This window comes from Panthera tigris, chromosome D2 (assembly GCF_018350195.1).
Source record: "Panthera tigris isolate Pti1 chromosome D2, P.tigris_Pti1_mat1.1, whole genome shotgun sequence".
Lineage (NCBI taxonomy): Eukaryota > Metazoa > Chordata > Mammalia > Carnivora > Felidae > Panthera > Panthera tigris.
In genome coordinates this window covers 86,044,033-86,066,998 of record NC_056670.1, presented here as the reverse complement: position 1 = coordinate 86,066,998, position 22,966 = coordinate 86,044,033, and the positions used below count along the sequence as shown (strand labels likewise).

The 22,966-nt window shown below is 61.1% G+C and overlaps 1 protein-coding gene across 2 annotated transcripts in view; it reads right to left on the bottom strand.

The window, feature by feature from the left end:
• INPP5A (inositol polyphosphate-5-phosphatase A) overlaps positions 1-22,966 on the bottom strand; it is a 175,787-nt gene that overhangs the window by 99,505 nt on the left and 53,316 nt on the right. For both annotated transcript variants that reach the window (XM_042960550.1, XM_042960549.1), the window contains exons 3-4: positions 10,717-10,817; positions 5,280-5,367 (exon numbers count right to left, since the gene is read on the bottom strand). In XM_042960550.1, coding sequence (XP_042816484.1) covers positions 5,280-5,367; positions 10,717-10,817 — 189 coding nt within the window. The remainder of the gene's footprint in view (positions 1-5,279; positions 5,368-10,716; positions 10,818-22,966) is intronic.

Here is a 22,966-nt window from a genome sequence, read left to right as displayed (position 1 = left end):
TCACTCGCACCTCGCCACCTGGTGCCTGGGCGGGGACACAGGAGCAGGGGCAGGGAGGCCGGCGCACAGGGGTCCAGTCCTGCTGGAAGGGACACCTGCGCTCCTGAGTCTCCTCTCCGGCCGGTCCTGGCGCAGTGGCCACAGCACCGTCAGCATCTACCTTCTGTCTCACAACCTGGCGTGCTCTGTCCGCGTGGCGGGACCAGGACGAGAGCGCCTTCACACCTGCTGGCGATCAGCACTGGCGCGTCTCGGTTCTTTGTGGGCAAACACAAAAGCTCACTGGGATGTGGAAACCGGAAAGCCTGGCGGAACACTGAAGAGCCTGGCGTTCTGTCGTGGAGAAGGCCTCCCCCAGAGGAAGGACGGCGGGGCGTTTGGTCAGGTCCTCCCGGGACGTGCGGGCCGACTCCAGGGCTGGGCCGGGCAGGGCGGCACCTGATCAGGGTTCGGGCTTCAGGGAGGTGGGCAGCCAGAAATGAGACGCAGCAGGGCCGCCTCCTGGACGCTGCCACAGGGGGAAGGACCTGAGGGCACCTGGGGCACCGGACGTAGCCCGCCCACTCCCGGCCCACCCCTCCAGCTCACGCGTGGCTGTGCTGCTGTGCCCACGCCCTGGGCCAGGGTCCTCAGTCTGCCCTCAGGGATGTCCCCGTGAGTTCCCGCAAACGGACAGGGCCTGGCAGCCCTATGAAGAAGCCGCCCTCCAGCCTCCACCTTCCAGGGAAGCAGGAAGCAGGTGACCCGGCGGGCGACCGGGCCACCACACCGGGGGCAGCCAGTGGGGGCTGGGATGACACCAGCCTCCTCATCAGTAAGTGGCCCCCCAGCACGACTCTTAGGTGCAAACCAAACTTCACGTAATCTTTGCCCATTTGAGTCTAGAAAAAGCCCTGTGAGCCATCTCCTGAACCAAAAGCTTGACACCAAATGCTGCTTTGGCGCCATCTTCTGGTGACCAGGGGCATTGGTGGCTCCCGACGCAGTCGGCAGGACCCCCCCCCCCCACCCACCCAGAGCCATCCAGGCAGAGCCCCCACCCAGGCCCAGAGCCCCCTGCCCCCCCCCAGGCTGAGTCCCCCAGGCCCAGAGGCCCCCTCAGGCCGCAGCTCCCCAAGCTCAGACCCACCCCAGGCCCAGAGCCCACCCCCAGGCCCAACCCCCCACTCCAGGCCACAGCCCCCACGCTTCTGTGTGCAGAGCAAACCCCCACGGTCATGTTCATACACCAGGTGCAGCTTCAGGCTCAACCTCTTTCTGGGAACAGGCCACTATTTTCTGATCCCTATTAATACCTGTGACAGCATTTATGTACAAGATAAATTCATTTCAATTTCCTTTTTCAATTAATGGCCTATTATTTGAACCACACTCAGCTAAAAATACTGCTCCAATGCCATTAATCTTGTAAAAATTAAATTTTCCTCCGTCTGACAGGCAGAGGCCACCAGGCTGGGGTGGGAGAGTGGCCACACAGCTGGCCAGTGTAGCCCAGCCCTGCCCAGGACCCCGGGGGTGCAGGGTCCCCTCGACCAGGACGTCCGGAGGCCCCAGCAACGATGGTTCCGCCCACGGCACGCTGAGGGGGGCGACGGAAGGGCACAGAGGTGCTCCAGGGGCCCCAGGGCCAAACAGGATTTTATCGCCAACCATCAGCATCACGGTCACGAGGCAGGATCACACACACTCGGACCTCTGTGCCGACTCTGGGATGCGCTCCAACGTCTAGAGCTCCACCGTCCGTTCCCCACCCGCTGAACACGGCTGCCAGTTATCCGGGGGCCATCAGCACACCTCACCCAGGACTGCGGCCGCAGGAGGGGAGCCCCCACCTCCCCACTGTGCACCGCCCCCCCACCCGAGGGAAAGCCGGTCCGCAGCACTGCGCAGACGCCCCAGGACCGGCTGCCATGCGCCCACAGCCGCTGCAGGCAGGCCAGGCCTCCTGGCCCCTCCCCCCCCCAACCCCATCCGGTCCTGCGACACCTGCAGACACAGCCTCAGCGGCGCAGACCTGAGCCACACCCGAGGCAGTGTTCCGGCGGCTCCTTCTGCGGCCCCGTGCTGGCCAGTCCCGCCCAGCCGGATGCCATTCTCCAGCCCGGTCTGAGGCTCCCACCACGCAGCACGGCCATGTCTCCGGCTAACGTGACATTTCTGTATCTGTGACCGAGAGAGGAAAGCACTGCCCATTTCGACTAAAGTGCCACGGATGTTGGGTGCTCCCTGGCTTCAGACACTTTAAGTGTGAAAACCCATCCACCAAAGAACAGACTAGACGTGACACGACCGTGAAGTACTTCAGTGCACCAACTGGACGGCAAGGTCCTCCAGCAGGGAGAGCATGGGCTCCAGCCTCTGCGCTTCCTCGGGGCGAGGGCTGCGGGTGGGTCCCCCTCCCCAAGGGCCCTGTGCCACTCCATCTGTCACGCGGCTGCTCCGTGGTGTGACAACCTCCCACTCCGGGTATTTCCTACTATTTCCAATTGGGTTACGAAATAATGTTTGATGACCGAGCTTAATCCCAACTATCTGCAAGAGTGGTTATTTCTCCAACGAGTTTGCTGAGTTTTGGGGGTGCTCATATACAGGTTTTGCATTTCACTGCCAGCTGCAGACTGACACCTTGAGATAAATCTCAAAGGATGAGGCAAGACCAAAACGGAGGTTTCTTGGCCCCGATGCACCCCCAACATCCTGCCCCCCTCTCTCCACCCGCCGGCACTCCCGTGGGAGAGAAAGGCAGTCATGCGAGCACAGGCATGGCCGTAGCACAAAGCAGGCCTTGGAGGGCTGGAAGGTGGGCGTTACAAGAAAACACAGAAAACGTCCGTAGGCGAGCGTGAGCGAGAGGGACAGAGACCGACAGACGGCTTCCGGCATCAGGCCTCTCTGGAAAGATACTTCCTTTTCACAAGGACCCGGGGCCTGTGCACTGAGGAGCGGCTAACCCCCGTCAGCCCCGCTGACCGCGCGCTGATCTCTGCGGCCCCTTGCTCAGCCGGGCGAGGCTCCCGGACTCGACGACCGTGGCCTCGTTTCCCAAACACGTCCGTTCTGATTCGCTGGGTGAGGTTTCTCGGACTCGATAACCTGTTTAAGGAACCAACTTGATTTCACCGGTTTTCTCTACCCTATTTTCTGTCTCATTGCTGCTCTTATTGTGTTATTTCCTTCTTTCTACTTGCACTGGGTTAATTTGTTCTTACTTTTAAAATTTCTTAAAGAAAGCTTTTAATGGTAAACCGTTCCCTCTAAGCCACTGCACACAAACCCTGAAGGTTCTGATACGTCTTTTGTATATTTTCTAACTTGCTCTGGGAAATCTCTTTGGCGCCTGGGATATTTACAAGTTTGTTGCTTGTTTCCAAACATTTGGGAATTTGCCAGATAACCGTTTCTGTTTACTTCTATTCTAAGGACTCTGTGGTCAGAGAACACACGTGCATGGTCTCGGCCAGATTTCCACACGCATGTGAGCATCCCCCGTGGACACGATCGGAGATACCTCCCCACCCCCCAGCCAGGGTGAGAGTGGCCAGAGCACGTGGACAGGCAGAGTCCTCAGAGAGGCGGCCCTCGGGATGGCCCGAACCCCGAGGGGCTGCTCTGCGCCCTTCCGGGAAAGTTCACGGCAAGTCTGTTCATCCAAGTCTCCTTGACCTTCATTTTGAAAGGCGTTCTTCGGGAAACATGATGGAAGCTAGCAGCTACCCTCCCCGGTCCACCCTCCGGCACGGGCCTTGACCACGCCTCACAGCATGAGACGAGCCTCTTCTGCGGCTGCCCTTCCCATCGGCGTCCCGCCAAGGGCAGCAGGGTCACGCTGGCGGGCAGCATCGGTCGGCGAGAGGCGCTGTCGAAGCCCATGCTTGCCGCGGCTCCGTCCTCCCAGCTGCCAGCGGCCGTGCACGTGTGCAAGCTCTGACGCTGGACGCGCAGCCCACGCGGTTATGTCCTCTTCAGGGACTGACGCCCTCGTCTGTACACAGGGCCCCTTGACCCCTGCCGCGCTCCTTGCCGTACAACTGGTTCTACGCACCCACACGTTTCGTCCAATTTTGAAAACTTTCAGCCAACTCTTTAGGTGCCTGCCGTCTCCTGCTCCCTCTCATCCTGGGGCTCCAGTTACGCGCACACCGGACCCCTGGACGCCCTACCCCACAGTGATGTCCTGGCAGTGCCTTCCGCATTTACTGTGAGTGCTTCCCACTGCCAGGGCTGCGAGTTCGGCTGCTGTCCCCTCCCCTCCGCGGTGCCCGGCCCTCCGCTCGCCCCAGACCAATGCAGCTTCCATCAGAGCTGCCGTGACTCCATCTGAACCAGTCCTGATGGGAGAAGCAGGAAGCAGGGTCCCAGCACAGGGAAGCGTGAGGGTCAAGAGAAGAGTGTTCTTCTGTCCAGGGCGGGCTGAGAGCCAGCGGCCCTTGGCCCAGGGCAGGAAGGCAGAGGGAGCACGGGGCTGTGGCGGCCTGCGTGTGGCGCGCCCGCGCCGGGATGTGGCCGACACAGGTGGCGCTGAGGCCACGTGTGAGTGTGGAGGGGGGCAGGGGTGCCCGAGGACAGCAGGCGCGGGGCACGGGGGATCCCGTGGGCACGTGACGGTGACCATCTCAGCCATGGAAGGTACCACCGAACTGGCACAGATACCCTGAATTCAGAGACCGCGAACGGACAGATGCCTTTCTAACCACAGGGCCATCTCCACCGCCGCTCCCTGAGCAGGACACGGCTCCCTGGCCCCACCTGCTCTCGGCACACCAGCACCCACCGCCCCATGCGACCAGCACGCAATGGCTGAGCGCCTGCTGCACACCAGGTTCCTGGCCACACGACAGCGGTGAGGTGAAGGACGCCGGGAACGGAAGCCGGAGGAAACTAAGCTAACAAGGCAGCTCTGAGCCCTCCCCAGAGATGGGGGTGAGATGCCTCAGTCGCTCAAACCAACAACCAGCGACTCAAAACCCATCTGATGTCTGCTCCTCCGAGAAGCCTCCGGCCTCCCCAGCACCTTGGACCCCCCACAGCCGCTGCACCCCAGCGGGGCCCCCTTTCTGGGCGTCCGCTGACCCCCAGACCAAGGACTGTCGCAGGACAGGCCAGGCCCCCGGGGTGGGCTGCTTGGGCCCACAGAGGGACTGGCCTCCGTCACTCGAGCTCTGGGGAGCAGATCCAGGGATGGGCTTAATCCCTCGCCTCTGTGAAGAGCCCCCCACCTGCGATCGCCATCCCACAGGCCACGGCCCGGGGCCGACTCCATGCAGCAGAAGGGCACGCACCGTGAAATGCTCCTGGGATTTGAAGTTCTCGTCCAGGTAGACGCGAGCCCTGTTGTACTCCTTCATGGCGTCACTTGACAACAGCTCTCTGGAAGGAAAACAGGGAGTTTCTTTGGTACAAAAGCCACCCAAAAAGTTGCTACCAGATCCAGGCTACTGGCTTGAACACCGTGTCGTACGTCACCCCAAAAACGCCACCGAGCAGTGGTGGGAGGAAGGAAGGGCGGCAGAAACCAAAACCCACTGTGTGCAGGTAGAGTCGGGCCATGTCGTCCTCGGCGGCGGCCCCCCCCGACACCTGACAGATGCACAGGACCCAGAGGCCTCTCGGGGACAGAGATGTGGAGGTGGGGGAACACTGGAAGCTTGGCCAGGGCCGCACGCCGCAGCGGCACAACCCCAGACTCTGTGGGGTCTCCTGGCTGTTTGTGTCTTGTGCTAACAGAGAAGCAGGCCGGAGTCCACACGCCCCCGGGACCAAGGCAGGTCCCCCCACCAGGAGGAAAGCTGAGCATCAGCGGCCTGCCCCAGAGGCTTTACAACAGGAAGGAGGAAGGGTCTCCGAACACCCCTCGTCAGAGGGGCTTCCTGGTCACCTTCCTGCCTCGTTTCACAACCAGAAAAGGCTTAGGCGGGCACCCACGTGTCACCTCAGCACGTGTGGCTGGAAGGGAGCCACTGTGCACCCAGAGCCCCGAGAATGCACCAGAGCCACGCCGGGAAGCGAGGGGGGCCTCCCTGCTCACCTGCCGGCCCCCCGGCCGAGGGCCCCCCCACCCTCCCGCCAGCTCGGCAGCAGCAGGGAAGGGGGCACATAACCATCTGACCAGCCAGCACGGGGGTCAGATGGAAGAGGGGTTCGGGCCCCAAGAAGCCAAATGGAAGAAGGGAAGAGGCTATGTGCCTCGGAGGGCTCACACCCCTCCCCCCCTGCAGCCTCCACCGTGTTCGCGGCAGGAAGCAAGGTGCAGACACACACCACGCGATGTTCGGAACGTCTGGCGTCATGCCAGAAATTAACTTAGCGTGCAGAGAAGCAAAAAAATACAACCTACAACCTGCAGAGACAGACCTGGATGGACAGAAGTCAGCCGAAAACACCCCTGAAGCAGGGGCTGCCCATGCAATCAAAGATTTCAAGGAAAGCACAAATATGAGGAAAAGCAAACGTGAAAACCACAAATTAAACTTCTCGGGCTGAAAACAGAACTCACCGGGTGGACCTAAGAGCAGGTTAAAACCTAAGAAAATAAACAAGGAAGAGATCCGTGACTACAACACACAGCAACAGAAATGACCCAAACTGAAGCAAAGAGCCTGGAAAATGTCGGAGGAAAAAGAGCTCAAGGGGCAGAGGGGCCCTGGGTGGTGACAGACAGGCCGACCCCAGGAAAGCCGAGTCAGAGACCCAAGAGAAGGGAAGGACAAAAACAGGAAAGTGGTGAGCAAACTTTTCCCAAATATGATTAGAATTATAAACCCACTGAAAAAGCTCAAACACAAGGGAAATCAAACTAAAATACAACATAATCAAGTTGCTGCAGACCATCCGGGGAGACAAAATGCCACAGTCAGGGAAAAAAGACACATTATATACCGAAAATTAAGACGGGGACAATGGCTAAGGCCCGTCCTAAACAACAGGACACAGAAGACAAGGCGATGATGTCCTTTAAGTGCTAACAGAGAAGCGCGGGCAAGCCGCAGTCCCAGCTGCAACAACAACATCTTTCAAAAGCGAAGACAAAGGCTTTCCTCACACAAACAAAAGCGGAGAGAATTCGTCACCAGTGACTCGTGTTAAGATGGATGTCACAGAAGCTCTCAGGCTGAAGGAAGATGGTACCAGACAGAAACCGAGGCTTCGAGAGAGCGGGCAGAGCACAGAAAGCCATAGACAAAGTGGTCAAGATAAAGGGCACCTTCTCTCCCTTCTGATCTTTATAAAAGGTACCAGTTTAAAGCAAAAAATGGCAACATGGGTCACATATGGCAAGCAAGGGTAGGGGCAGAAAGAACGGGACAGCCTCCCTAGGACGCAGGGGTGATGGCAGAAGGGGCACACCTCGGGGGCGGGGCATGGGGCCCGGGATAAGGGGCGGGGTGGACGCCCGGGGAGGCAGGGCCAGGGGCGGAACATAGGGGAGAGGCGGGGACATGGGGCGGGGAATGAGGGACGGGGGCAGGGGCACAGGGCTGGGCGCGGCTGGACAGGGGGGGCCTCCTTCCGCAAGCCTGCTGTGCACCAACAGGGCACCCCCGCTCTGGAAATGCCGCTCTCCCCCGCCAAGCTCCTTACGATAAGGGCGGGCTTTGGTCACCAAGGTGTGCCGCAGGTGTCTTTCCCAGGAGTAGCTAACCATTTACTTCCTTTACAGGGGTCTTTTGGTAAACAGTTAAGTTGTTTAACATTCGCATTTCACAATCCTTTCTTTTGTAGGTGACACTTTTTGCGTCTCTTGAAGTTAACTCCCTGCCCCAGAGCTACAGACAACACCCTGCAGTATTTTAGCCTCAGCATTATTAGAGTTTGGCCCTCTCCCTTTACTCAGTAACACAACTGAAACACTATCCTCCTGCGGGGAGGGGGGGGGGACCCAGTGCCATTTTCTCACGCACACATGGCCTTGTGGCTCACAGCCAGTCCCCAGCTGCATTCAGTCCTTCCGCAGCTCTTGCCCGCCCTGCACCCCTCCCCCTGCCCTCACTGCTCCCCAAGGAGCCTGCAGCCGGGGGCAGGGGGGGGGGGGCACGCCCACTCGGGCCTCTTCAGAATTATTTTGGCTACTTTTAGCTATTTAGCGGCATCCCCTTGCCCTTATGTTAACTTTAGTATTAGTTTAAGTGGTAAAAAATTTAAAACATTTTTTTAATTAAAATTGCCGTAAAATTGGATTATTTGGGGAAAATTTGATCATTCTTTTCAAAAAACGCCCTTTAGCAAATCGGCCCACAGTTTAACAACTGACACGTGGATGGCTTGTGTCCACCGTATCAGGGACCTCAAGCAGGGCTGCGGCTGCTGACGGCGGCTGAAATCACCCTCAGAGCCCGGGCACCAGGCGCCAGGGCTCTGAGTGCAGACCCAGCACAGCGGCCCTCGATGACCCGCCTTGGAAGTCAGGGAGTGTCACCTCACACCCGGCTGGCGGGAGCAGTCACGATGCCCCGAGTCCACAGCAGGGGGACACGGAGGGCAGGCACAGTGGTGCCCAGCGCAGAGCGGGTGTCCTGGGCAGTGGGGCTGCGGGGCAGAGCAGAAGGAAGAAAGGCGCCCCAGGGGCTCCCGCTGCGACAGCCAGAGGCGGGCCCTGCTTCTCAGGACGCCAGGCTGAGCACACACTCCGCCCTCCGCTCGCTCGCTCCGCCCCCGCCCCCGCCCCCGCCCCGCCCCCATGCGTGCACTTCCCAGGTCTGTGCAGAGGTCTGTGGCTACTTCCTCCGGAACGATGGAGATGTCACCACCCACACGCGACTGGGGCTCCGTCCCCGTCTCACTGTGACAAACACAGATGTGAGCTGCTGGATGGAAACCAGCTGTCTGTCCGTCCATCCACAGCTGGCAGGCTGGCAGCCGTCACGCCACAGGTGTGGCCTCCAGGACATGCAGATGGGACGCTCCACCTGGAGCCCAGGGCTGAAGTCTCCAAGCCCAAAGCACCACTGTCGCCCTGCAACTGCACACCCCCAGGAGCCACGCTGTCATTCTGTGGTCCTCTGCCAGGAGTCATGCTGTCACCCTGTAGTCCCCCCCCGGAACCACACTGTCACCCTGTGGTCCCATCGCCAGGGGCCACACTGTCACCCTGTGGTCCCTCCCAGGAGTCACGCTGTCACCTTGTGGTTCTCTCCAGGGGCACGCTGTCACCCTGTGGTCCCATCGCCAGGGGCCACACTGTCACCCTGTGGTCCCATTGCCAGGGGACACACTGTCACCCTGTGGTCCCTCCCAGGAGTCATGCTGTCACCTTGTGGTTCTCTCCAGGGGCACGCTGTCACCCTGTGTCCCGCCCCCAGGAACCACACTGTCACCCTCCCTGTGGTCCCTCCCAGGAGTCACACTCACCTTGTGGTTCTCTCTAGGCGCACACTGTCACCCTGTGTCCCGCCCCCAGGAACCACACTGTCACCCTGTGGTTCTCTCCAGGGGCCACACTGTCACCCTGTGGTCCCTCCCAGCAGTCACACTGTCACCTTGTGATTCTCTCCAGGGGCACACTATCACCCTGTGTTCCCCCCCCCCCCCAGGAACCACACTGTCACCCTGTGGTCCCACCCCCAGGGCCACAATGTCACCCTGTGGTCCCACCCCCCAGGAACCACACTGTTACCCTGTGGTCCAACCCCCCGGGAGGCACACTGTCACCCTGTGGTCCCACACCCAGGGGCCACACTGTCACCCTGTAGTCCCCCCCCCGGGAGCCACACTGTCACCCTGTGGTCCCACCCCCAGGGGCCACACTGTCACTCTGTAGTCCCCCCCCCCCCCCCGGTAGGCACACTGTCACCCTGTGGTCCCTCCCAGGAGTCATGCTGTCACCTTGTGGTTCTCTCCAGGGGCACGCTGTCACCCTGTGTCCCGCCCCCAGGAACCACACTGTCACCCTCCCTGTGGTCCCTCCCAGGAGTCACACTCACCTTGTGGTTCTCTCTAGGCGCACACTGTCACCCTGTGTCCCGCCCCCAGGAACCACACTGTCACCCTGTGGTTCTCTCCAGGGGCCACACTGTCACCCTGTGGTCCCTCCCAGCAGTCACACTGTCACCTTGTGATTCTCTCCAGGGGCACACTATCACCCTGTGTTCCCCCCCCCCCAGGAACCACACTGTCACCCTGTGGTCCCACCCCCAGGGCCACAATGTCACCCTGTGGTCCCACCCCCCAGGAACCACACTGTTACCCTGTGGTCCAACCCCCCGGGAGGCACACTGTCACCCTGTGGTCCCACACCCAGGGGCCACACTGTCACCCTGTAGTCCCCCCCCGGGAGCCACACTGTCACCCTGTGGTCCCACCCCCAGGGGCCACACTGTCACTCTGTAGTCCCCCCCCCCCCCCCGGTAGGCACACTGTCACCCTGTGGTCCCATCCCCAGGAACCACACTGTTACCCTGTGGTCCCCCCCGGGAGGCACACTGTCACCCTGTGGTCCCACACCCAGGGGCCACACTGTTACCCTGTAGTCCCCCCCCCCCCGGGAACCACACTGTCACCCTGTAGTCCCCCCCGCCCCGGGAGCCACACTGTCACCCTGTGCTCCCCACCAGGAGGCATACGGTCACACACTTGGGACAGGACTTCTCTCTTTGGAACACCAGCCCACCCAAGGAGCCTCACAAAGGTGGGGTCATGACCTGGGTTTCCAGAGACAGCCCCCTAGTGGCACCTCGCCCCAGGAGGGGGCAGCAGGGCGTGGCACACACCGCCAGGACTTACTTGACGAACTTGTCCACGTGTGACATGGAGGTCTCGTAGTTCTTCCCTCCAAACTCCTGGCAGTGCAGGGCCATGAAGTGCGGCTTGTGCGTGTGCACGACCTGTGAAGGGAAGCGCAGGACAGGCCGTTAGTGGCTCCGTGGGTCCGTGCGGCCACCCTACGAGGAAGGTGGCTGCCGGGACCAAAGGCCCCACGTGCACGACCACGGCTTTGAACAGTCTCTAGGAGCCAAACCACCTTTGTGCAGCACTCATTTCAGCTTCCCACGTCTTCCCGATCCTCAGACACGATTCGGAATTTCTTAGAACCTTCCCCAATCACTGAGAGGAATTCCCCCAGCTGTAAAAAGTCAAACGTGTCAACTGCGGAGCATCCAAGTCCCACAAAAACAAACGAACCAGTTAGCGTCTCACTGCAGACACCTGGCTGCGTCCTCCACAGAGGATATGAGCCCAGCCAGCCCCACATGCTGTCGTGGGCACACGTGCCAGCACGGGGACACGCACACACCCCAGACCTGCCCGGGAGTGAGCAAAGCTGACTGCGCTCAGCGGGGGCCCAGGCTGCCTCGCACACAACGTGCACACGACTGCCTGACGACCCGACACAGCAGGTGCCCAGCACCCGTGTCACCGCAGGGACAGCTGCGGCACACGGTGGTCAGCAGCAGAGGTGGTGTGGCCACGGTGCCGCTGCCCCACTACAGCCGGGGGGGTCCCGGCACTGTCCCCAGGGCTGCCGCAAGCCGCGAACCCTCCCCACGCTTTTGTTCCTCGATGCTACGGGTAAGTACCCCCAGTGACACGGATTGATGGCCGCAGAGACGCTCTCAGCAGTGTGGTCGCTGTCCAGAGGCTGTCCAGCCATCCCACGCCCCCACCCAGCACAGGGGTCCTGACAACCACCTCAGTCACAGCTTGGACCCTGATCTCGCCCCCTGCAGTAAACCGCACCAGGCATCTGGGCATGACCCACAGGTGGCTGAGCCTGTATTGACCAGCACACGCTCGTGGAAAGGACAGGACACTCACTGGCCCCGCTCCCCTAGGGCACAGGGGACAGCACATCACTGCTGAGCTGATGAGGCATCCAGGCCACGACAGCTGGGGGCTGCGGCAGGGGCTCGTGGGACCAGAGGGTCGAGGGCAACAGGGCAGAGTGCAGGGGGCGTGTCCCCACGTCCTCAGCTGCCCGTCACGCTAACTGCACTTGGCCATGGTGGCCACGATGCTCTTTCTGGTCCTGCGCTCCTCCCCTCTCCCAGGCACTTGCCAGAAACCCGCATGATGACCTTCCCCATCCCCAAATACACCATCCCAGGGCAGGCCCCCCATTCAGTGCTCTGTCACCTGGAACCCAGCCTCGGGCACCGTTTCCTGCCCATGCCTGGCGGCCAGCGAGCCATCAGCGGCCTCAGAGGGACGGGCCGCTGTGTGCAGCCCCGATGGAAAGTGGCCACTTCTAGGAAGTGCCAGAGGGCTGGCCACGGACAGACAAGCTGGCCACGGAGAGCCAGGCCCGCAGGCCGTGCCCCATGAGACGAGTGACCTGACCACGGCCAGGAAGCGCCCCACGGCCACAGCGGCCCCTCACCGGGTGGCCGGCGTGCACGTGGCCCGCATGGAGATGTGAACACACGATCGGGAACTCGGGATGCGTTCTTAAAAAGGGACACAATTCTGACCAGGAAAAGCACGGACGGCGTGCGTGAAAAGCGTCAGTACCTGATGCCAGCTGTTTGAGCGAGCTGCTCCTTGCATGCGTGTTGTTCTTGGAGAACCGGGCTACCACAAGCCCACTAGGGCGGCCCATCTGCCATTAAACACAGTCATGGAACACTCCCTCCCCTGACCCCACCCCTCAGTGCTCGGGGCTGGCGGGGACACGGGACGGGCCCTCGGGTGCTGCACACGAGGCCGGTGGCACAGGGAGACCCGTCCGGAAGGACGCCTCTCACGTGCACCGAACTCAGGAACGCCCAAGCGACCGGGAAGCCAACCCGCCCCACGGCCCGCTTGCAGCTGCCCCACAGGGCACCTTTCGCGGCTTCTCCAGAGGACGGTGTGCCTCACCGAGGAAGAATGACCACGATACCAACCCTGGGAATACAGCCTGGCGGGCACCGGCGTAGGCTCCCCTAGGCACTCGGCGGGAAGGGGCAGCCCCGACCTCTTGGCCCCGGGGCCGCCCTGCACGGCGCACTTCCCCTTAGCGGCAGGCTCAAGCATCCTTCCCAAAGGGCCAGCCTGTCCGTACCAGCTGTGCCTGAAGCAACAGAGTTCTCCGTTCTCAGAGTTCTGACTGCGTCTGCCACTGTCCCTCGACACACAGCTCTATGTTTGCCGTGGCGTGCCCACATGGCGGAAGGCTGGGTCAGGTCCCAGAACGCAGACGGGGGCCTCAGGGCTGGCCTGGACAAAAGGGTCCGACGGGGACCCCGGCAACCCAGCAGAGTGCTCAGCCTGGAGACAGCAGCCCCCACCTGGTCCCTATCACCCCGAACCCAAAAGGGGAGATGGCTGGAGGCGCCAGGGGCTCTGGACACGTCCCTCGGTGGGCACTTGCTCTGAAAGACACCCTTGGGACGGACTCAAGCAGCAGGCACTTCGGGGGGGTGTCGAGTGAGAGCACAGAGGGCGTTCCTCTGGGCCCCGGCCCCTGCCAGTCTGCACCTTTGCCCGCAGCAGCCCCTGCCCTGCCAGCTCGAGCCTCTGTTGCAAGGACATGCCACGGGGTCGTGCCCTCTGAAGATCACGGTTAGCCAAGTCCTTGGCACAGACCCAGGGCTCTGACAAGGAAATGTGCCTTCCCTTCCTTTGAAACCCACAGGCCACCTCCCTCCAGAAGGCCTCACTCGCCAGCTGGGACAGAGGTTTTGAAAGGTGCCCGACACGGGGCAGTCCCCTCCCCAGCGCGGGCTGGACGAAGTGACGACCCAGAGTGGCCGAGGGGTGGGGGCGTGGAAGGCCACTGCCACCGCCCTGGCTGCTCCTCCCCCAGCCCCTCACCCTGGCCTGAGGACGCTCGCTCCCAAGGATCCAGGACCGAGTCCCTGCCCCAGAAACCATCTGTCTGTCCATCTGTCCTCCCAACCATCCTCCTGCTCAAGCTGGGCCCTCCTCTCCCTAACCCTGCTGCTCTGGGCAGGGTCTGGCCACTTGACCTGCCTTCCCAGGGAGTCCCCTCTCTGCAGAAGCAGCCACCCTACAGACGGTCCAGGCCCAGCACCTCTTCAAGGGGCCAGGGCCTCAAATCCTCAGTCACCTCCTTATCCGGGAAACAGTCACGCTGTGGATGCGACGCGTCCAGAGGGCCCAGGTCCTGGTCCCTCTTCCTCACCATTGGGTGCCGCAGCCCCAAAGTCACAAGCGTGAGGGACATACAGGGGATGGGTGCATGGGGTCGGCGACACAGGCCCATGAGCAGACGCGGGCCTTCCGGCCTCTGTCACAGGACCTCTGAGCCTACCCTGGAGCTCCGCAGCCTGAAGCACGTGGCCGGCCACACCCGCTGTCTCTTGGCCTCCTGTTCTGCCACTTCCTTCAGGGTCCTCGACCCACATAGCCGCCCCTTAGTTTCCCGGGACCACACACCTGTCTCACTTCTCAAGGAGGTGCTGCCGGTCCAGAGCCCTGCCCCGTGTCCGGTCCCATGCCACGTGCCACGCCACGGCCCCGCCCCTTGCCCTGTCCCAAGCCTCAGGGCCTTGCGGCACAGCCCCGCCCATGCCCCGCCCCATGCCCCGCCCCACACCAGGGCCTTGCGGCACAGCCCCGCCCCCACCCTGCCCCCCACCTCAGGGCCCTGCCGCAGGCCCGGCCCCCACCCTGTCCCAGGCCTCAAGGGGCCCACCCCATGCCGGGTCCCGCAGCCACAGCACACACTAGGTGCTGTGGTTCACCTGGATTCAAGTTCCTGAACTGCCCTCAGGCACAACAGCCGCACCCTGACAGCTGCACTTCTAAGGAAGGAAAGACCTACATTCAATACATTTTGTGCAGAAAACAATGATTTTCCAAGTTAAATTTACCATATTTGAAACTAAATTTTAACTGATCATAAGTTTAAAAAAACAGCCAAATAAAGTGAGTGATATTTCTTTATCTCTGCGACGCCGCCGCCGACCTCCACGTGCTCAACGCAGCGACCCGAACGGCACGTTCTGGGCAGGAGCACGAGCGCGCTCTGACCGCAGGCGCCGCTCCACGTCTCTGCAGCCGGCACCCCACTTTCACCGCCAGGAAGGGTGAGACGAGGAGGACCAGGACTGAGGCATCGGCGGGCACTCACCCGCGTGCGGTGGCCCCTCCACGTGGAGAAATGTGTGTCCGGGTCCTGAATGCACACTCAGCTGCCAACAAAAGGTCGCACTAGTCTACCCCAGGGCAGCCTGGACTCCCCCAAAACCCTCGCGTCCAACGGACACACACTTAGAGGCCGAGGGGGGCGCCCGATTGGCAGGTGGGGGGCGGCACCCGGGACACACCCGGCCCCGGACTCAGCCTCCTCACGGGGCACAGGGTGGGCTGGGGAGGCAGGGGCGAAGCGGGCGCCACAGCGGGGCTCATGCACAGACGCCCGCCAGGGTGACCACACACGGAGCAGCGTGGCCCCCCAGGAACCTGGCCCACCTGAGGACGGTCAGGGGTTCTCCGACTCGCCCCGCAGCCACTGCCTGGCTTCACACGGCGGCCCTCACCTCCACCCCAGCAGCTGCCCACGCCTCCAGAGGCAGCTCCTCTTGGAGACGGGCCCCGTGGTGTCACCAAGAAGGCCCCCCACACCCTGCGAGACTCTAGGCCCGCCTGCCCGGGAGGATTCCATGATACCTGCCCGGCCCCGGACACACAGGCCACACGTTAGGACTGGCCAGGCCCCCAGGTGCTGCCACCAACACAGGCTCTTGCAAATCCCAAAGCTACGCACAGAGAGCGCACACCGTCCCCGCCCTCAGGGGACATCACGCAGAAACGCGGCATAACAGATACAAGGTCACGTGTCATTGGAAAGCTGAGTTATTAAATGACAAGACCTTTACCACGCCAAGTGTCAGGAGACACATAACGGACAGTCACACGGGGAGCCCGGCATGGATCCACAACACACGCTCCGCTGCCGTGGGCTGCGCCACGGCCGCACACAGGCTCCCCTACACAGACCGGAGACTAACGTGCAGCCACGTTGGCAGAGCTGGCGATGAGAGGCCTCGCCCGGCGCTCAGGTGCACGTGAGCCACCGCAGGACTCAGAGCAGGAGGAGCCTGACGGGCCACCTGGGCCGCAGGGTCGACTCCCGCACAGGAGCCGCCACACCCTCGACAGCACAAACCCGTCCAGGACACGCGGTTACTGCCTAAAATGGACGGAAACAAAATACGTCTGTGTCCGTGGCTTCGTGGGGACACGAAACAACCCACACGTTGGCCACCTTGGACTCCGGACTGCTCCTGCAAGTGGTGACTGCAGACACAAGGGAGCGTCTGCCCTGCCTCTGGCGCAACGGCCACGTCTCTGGAGAAGCGGACACCCCACCAGCAGAGCAGGGACAAATGACAGGGCTGGATCGGTGGCTGGACCACGAGGGCACTCGCTAAGTGGGAGGAGAGGGGCAGACACAGCACGGCCTCAGGGGCTGCACGGATGCGCGGTCCTGGCTCCTGGCGGCCAGCGCCCGGCAGCGTGTCCCACACTTGCAGCCGCTTGGGGGGGGGCCCAGCACGGGGCCGGGGTTCGGCCCGGAAGGCGGGGCTGAAAGGAGAGAGCACGCAGCAAGGAGGGGACCGCAGGGCGTGTGCCGCGGCAGGACAGACGCATCTGGACGGGACTTGCGGGGAAGAAAGGGGACAGAGAGGAGGAAGGCAGCCTTGGGTAGCTGGTGACGGAAGGGAAAGGAGGGCAGGGGGAATCGGGCTCGCAGACAGAAGAGTGCACATCCTTGGCACAGAGAAGACGGGCTCTCGTGGCTCAGGAGCCCAGACCTGCCTGCACTTTGCTGGGAGGACAGAAGGGGGCGCTGTCGGGCTGAGAATCCACACACCCCTCCCCAAGCCCCTGCAGATGGCTCGGGAGTCCACACTGCAACAGAATTAAAGACACTGAAACCACCATCTCAGAACAGGCAAAACACACGGAGTCGGAACGCAACACTAAACCAGAAATGGACCAGAAAGACAAAGCGAAGGAAATGACATTAACCTCTGGGGAGACATGGGAAAAAAAAAAAAAAGACAAAATCCTCACAGAAAAGATGAACCAACGACAAAGCAAACAAGGGAGGGTCTACTGACAAGACAAACCACAACGAAGGGGAGAGGGAAGGGGGGACGGGGAGAGGGGAGGGCAGAGGCAGGACGGCCACCAGGTCCTGCGGGAGAAAACATCCGATCAGAACTAATCTTTAAAATTATGATCCAAGGAAACTTCCCCTAAATAGAAAGAGACCTGAACTTACAACTCAGAAGGACTTACTGAGCATCTGAAGAAACTGGCCCGGAACAATCCACCCAAGACGTACCCTGGCGGGACCACGAGGTCTCACAGGTGCACACACAGCCCCGCAGGCCTCCAGGACACAGACCCGTTAACCAAATCAAAGGAAACAGACCCACCAGACTGGTCAGAAGCAACGCGCAAACCAAGGCGGCGACGGAAGCACCTCTCTGAGAGCCTCAGTGACACAAAGTGTGAGCCGAGGACACACACACCCACACTAGTGTCCTTCAAGTGTCACAGGCACAGGAACACAGTTTCAACAGACAGAAACCTAGGCACTTCTGGGTCCACCGGCCCTTTTGAGGAATCCGCTGCAGCACGTGCAGGCGAACGATTTCCACGGAGAGGCCACGCCGTCTGCACGGCAACAGCTCCACTGTGCCGGTGTGGACAAGAACGCACACACGCACGGCGCACAAGAGCACACGGGCAAGCACCCGGATGGGACAGCCCTCGCAGAACCATCCAGGCGAAGGCTGCAGCGCTCGCCCGGGGAGCGGTCACTGCTGGGCCTCGGGAGTCTCCGACAGACAGCGCACGGAGTGCACCGAGCGCAGGCAGCCAGTAAGGGAAAGCGCACACCGTCTGATTCCACGTGCACAGAGATCCGGAAAGCGCACGGTGATGGGCAGCGAGGGTGGCTGTGCCGGGCACAGGGACAGCGGGGCGGTCCCAGGCCGCCAGCAACCTCGTGAGCACGCGAGCTTCCCAGGGCGCACCAGCCTGCCGCTTCCGACACGCCAATTACATGCCAATTCCAACATGCCAATTCCACCCCCATGGCCTGACAGGGAATGTTACTTTCTTCTGCGACAGTGAGAGCCACTGCAGCACACACGGGAGACAAACTACACGGCCACGGCCACGGCCACGGGGAGCCTCTGAACACAGGCTGGCTGGTCAGCGATGTGATGAAATTATTAGTAATCTTCTCGGGTGTAATGACACGGTCTTTCCGAGACACGTGCTGTGACATTGATGAGTGACACAGCACAGCCTGGGTTTTGCGTCAGATGATGGGGGGGGGGGGGGCGGGAGGTGGGACATAACTGAAACCAACCCGGCCGAGAGCTGGAAACGCTGAGGCGAAGCGGCACTGAGGGCCCTCGGACGACTCCCTCCGCTGCATCGTTCGCAGTCATCATAATAAAAGGTCTGCCCATCACGTTCATTGGGTAACTCGGGGGGAGCAGGGCCAGAAACCCAAAGAGCGGCTCACCAGCCCACCGCCCAGGGCTCGTGCGCTCCAGCCCCCTGCTCCGAGCTGGGGGAGGGGGGGAACGTCCCACTGCGCCCGTGTCAGGGTGACCTTCCCTGGTCTCTTAATGGCGGGCAAGGACACGGGTTCCCCCTCGACGTCCCACCCTGGAACTCAGCTTGAAGACCACTGCTGTCTGCCGGCTCTTGTCAGGGGTGGGGCAGGTGCCCGCGCTCAGACGCTAAATCCATCCAGTGTGCGGGCAATGGGGTCACTCAGAGGCACACGCACACAAACTGAGGACTTTGCTTGAAAACAAATTTAATTATGGCACATGATGAGACATGCACAGTAGCTCACTAGAAAATGGTAATTTTGGTGACATACTATGGGAATTTTCACTGATAGAAAATATTTCCTTTGTAAGCGAGTGATGCTGTGGGGTGCTTTGTGAGGCAAACGTAAGCCTTCAGTGGTAGAGTCCTGAATCGCTGTGGCATGGGAAGTCAGGCTGGACCATTCCAGAAAACGCCCCCCCCACCGCCCCATTGTGCACTCTTACCAAACCTCACCGAGTGACAGGCATTACTTCTGTTGCAGTGTCCTCCTCGCTTGACAAAAAACGCCCATGGTAGTTTCGGACACATCCCGAGAACCGCTGCCCTGGGGACGGACGTGTCTTCAAGGGTCTGAGCCACCGCTGCTCCGCCCGCTCTTCGGGCAGGTGCTAACACCTGGCTCTCTGGGGCAAAGCCCTGACTGGTCGGATGTGCCTGTTCCCACGGCCTAAGTGCCCTCCCCGTGGCCCACACTGAGCTGACGTGACGGTGCCGAACACGGGCTTTGGGAGATGCTCAGCGACACTTAACCTTCTATCCTCCTACAGACACAAAAATCCTGGATCCCGTTAGTAAAATGTAGCAAAATAACTCAGAAGTGGCGAGTGTGGGGCCTCTGTTATCTCTGGTTTCATCACCACTTACTCCATTACATGTTTCTAGAACCAGATTTTTAATAATGCATGTAACGGCCAACTTCCGGGTCCTGAGAGTAGTGGGCTCCCCACAGCTTGCCGGGGGTAGGGTGGCAGGGTGGGTGGTGGCATGGGCTCTCCAGGGAGCACACCTGCTTGCTTAGAGTCCTGCTCTGGGCTGCCTGAGCATCCACTTCCCGGAGAGCCTGCCTCTGGGGACAGTCACTGCGAGAGTCAGTGAGGATGCTGGGGTCGGCCCGCAGCACAAGCCGGACACAGAGGAAGCCCCTTAACTAGCGGCGTGAGTCTGACGCTGCTGCATGCGCCGTGGGCACGGAGACCGGCCACGGTGGTCGTGCCAGACAGAGCTTTGGGCCTTCCCGGCCCAACGGGAAGGAAGTCGGGACCTCAGGTGATCCTGGGCAGGGATTCCTTCAGGGCTGATGGCACAGACACCTTGAGGGTGCACAGGAAAAAACCCCTCACGTCACTTCTGGTTGGAAAGGCATCTCAGTACACAACACAGGGTGCAGGGAGGTGCGTGTAAGCAGCCGTAGGCCCCCGCCAGACCTGAGCCTTCACAGAGCCGGTCACATCCTGCCGGACGGGGACACTGGCATACCTTCACCTGGGACAGCACACAAGTCTCTGCCCGAAGCGCATATTCACTTGACCAAAATTTGCCACACATAAAAAAAAAAAAAGAAAACTTATGATAAAAATACATGGGTTCTTTCATCAGAAGGATCAAGAAAAACATTTTAGAAAAGAGTGAATGAGAAATGTGGGCAACTGGGGCGCCTGGGTGGTTCGGTTGAGCGTCCGACTCTTGTTTTTGGCTCAGGTCATGATCCCAGGGTCATGGGCTCAAGGCTGTGTCTGGTTCTGCACTGAGTATGGAGCCTGATTTTCTCTTTCCCTCTCTCTGCCCCTCCCCCACTCACATAGGCATGCACTTGAAAGAAGGAAGGAAGGAAAGGAAGGAAGGAAGGAAGGAAGGAAGGAAGGAAGGAAGGAAGGGAAGGAAGGAAGGAAGGAAGGAAGGAAGGAAGGAAGGAAGGAAGGGAAGGAAGGAAGGAAAGGAAGGAAGGAAGGGAAGGAAGGAAGGAAGGAAGGAAGGAAGGAAGGAAGGAAGGAAGGAAAGGAAGGAAGGAAGGGAAGGAAGGGAAGGAAGGGAAGGAAGGAAGGAAGGAAGGAAGGAAGGAAGGAAAGGAGGGAAGGAAGGAAGGAAGGAAGGAAGGAAGGAAGGGAAGGAAGGAAGGAAGGAAGGAAGGGAAGGAAGGAAGGAAGGGAAGGAAGGAAGGAAGGAAGGAAGGAAGGAAGGAAGGGAAGGAAGGAAGGAAGGAAGGAAGGAAGGAAGGAAGGGAAGGAAGGAAGGAAGGAAGGAAGGAAGGAAGGAAGGGAAGGAAGGAAGGGAAGGAAGGAAGGAAGGAAGGGAAGGAAGGAAGGAAAGGAAGGAAGGAAGGGAAGGAAGGAAGGAAGGAAGGAAGGAAGGAAGGAAGGAAGGGAAGGAAGGAAGGAAGGGAAGGAAGGAAGGGAAGGAAGGGAAGGAAGGAAGGAAGGAAGGAAGGAAGGAAGGAAGGAAGGAAGGAAAGGAAGGAAGGAAGGGAAGGAAGGAAGGGAAGGAAGGAAGGAAGAGAGAGAGAGAGAGAGAGGGAAGGAAAGAAAGAAACGTGGGCAAAAATATGCCTAAGGAATTACACGAACACACACGATTGTGCACACGTGGTTGCACAAACAAGTGTGCACATGTGCTCCCGCACACACACACGCTCACACATGTACATTCACACACACATGCTCACGCACACATGCACGTTCACACACGCACATGCTCACACACGCGTTCACACACATGCTCCCACACGCACGTTCACACACGCACATGCTCACACATGCACGTTCACGCACACATGCTCCCCGCACACGCACGTTCACACACGCACATGCTCACACATGCACGTTCACGCACACACATACTCCTGCACACACGCACGTTCACACACACGCTCCCGCACACATGCACATGCTCACACGCAGCAGCCGCCGGCCCTCCAGACGCTGTGCAGGTGGCCCGGCCAGAAGGCAGGGGCCCAGGGCACCAGCAAGGCAGCCCCGCCCCACCCCCACCCCCTGGCGGCCAGGAGTCAGCGCTAAAAATAGCAGCAGCCGCGCCGGGTTAGGCTTTCTCGGAGAGGAGCATCTGAGTGACCTAAAAAGGAATTACATCCTGCACACAGGCCAGTGGAAGCCTGATGGCCAAGATAAGGGGCAGAAAGGGGACAAAAGAATTCCCGGAGGGAAAAGTGACCGCTATTTGCCAGGTCTGCCTGGAGACGCGCTCACCTCGAAGCCCCCCCTCCCCCCCCCCCCCCCCACTCCCCGGGGCTGGGGCTGTGCCGGGAGGGGGCGGACGCCAGGAGCCCGCCCCCAGCTGCCCGCCGCCCTGCCTGGCCGCCCTCCCGGAGTCCACGTGGGGGCCGGGCCACCAGCAGGCATTTCCTCCCGCACGCGGCCCGCAGACCGCCACAAGCTCCCGCGGCCTCGCCAGCGGGCTGCGCCGCCATCGGCCGATGAGCGAGGGGCCTTCGCGGCCCTGCGTGAGGCCGGACCCCGGCTCCCCGTCCAGGATGGGTCTGGCCCGGCTGCGGTCCCAAGGCACGGCACGCGGGAGTCTCCTCCGGGCGCCCCGACCCTGCCCGGCCCACAGGTGACGGCCAACGCTGAAGCCGCCTCTCTCGGAGGCCGTCAGCGCGGGAACCTGCTCCTGCTACAGCCCAGAAACACACAGCGCCGTTCAATTTTAATAATACCCGTCGCTTTGGGACATGAAAGCTCCACTCGAACCGCCTGCTTTTCACTTAAGAAGCACTCTGCCCCGACTTGGGGTGGGGGTGGGGGTCGGGGGAGGGAACAGAATCAAACCAGGTCCTTGGCAGATGCGGCGAGGCCTCCAGACCGCTTCCCACACACTCGCCTGGCCTCTCACCCTGAGCACAGGGGTCAGTGGTGGCCACGGTCCCACGGTCACGGCACGAGACCCCTGGGCACCCCATCTGGAGACCTCCTTCCCAAGGCCCACCCACCACGGAAACTGCCACGAGGCCCCTCCTTTCAGCCATTTCCAGCCGGCGAGGGACTGTGGTCACGGGGTCCGAGAGGGTCCCTGGGGGCCATACCGGGCTCTGGCCCTTCCCTCAGCCGCCCTCCCGTCCCTCCTGCCCCGTCCCCCCACCCGATGATCATCTCTCCCCAGCCCTGCGCCTCCCAACCTCCCCAGTCCCCCTAGGGCAGATGGTCTGTCCTGAACTCCAAGTCCACACCCTCCAGAGGCCTGGCCGGCAGGACCACCCTGTGCCCACCCCAGGAGCCGGCAGGTTCTCCCGTCTCCTCTCCGGTCTGGGCCCTAAGGACTCCTCGGGACAGTCGCTCACCAGCGCTGCTGGGAACCCCGGATCCCAGAGCCAGGCAACCAAGGACTCCCCTCTCTTACCAGGTTTGCGGGCCTCACCCCTGCCCACTGGCCCAGCCAACCTCTCCTTCCTCACGTACCCCCACAGCAGGCGGCTGGCCCTTGACCCGGAGGG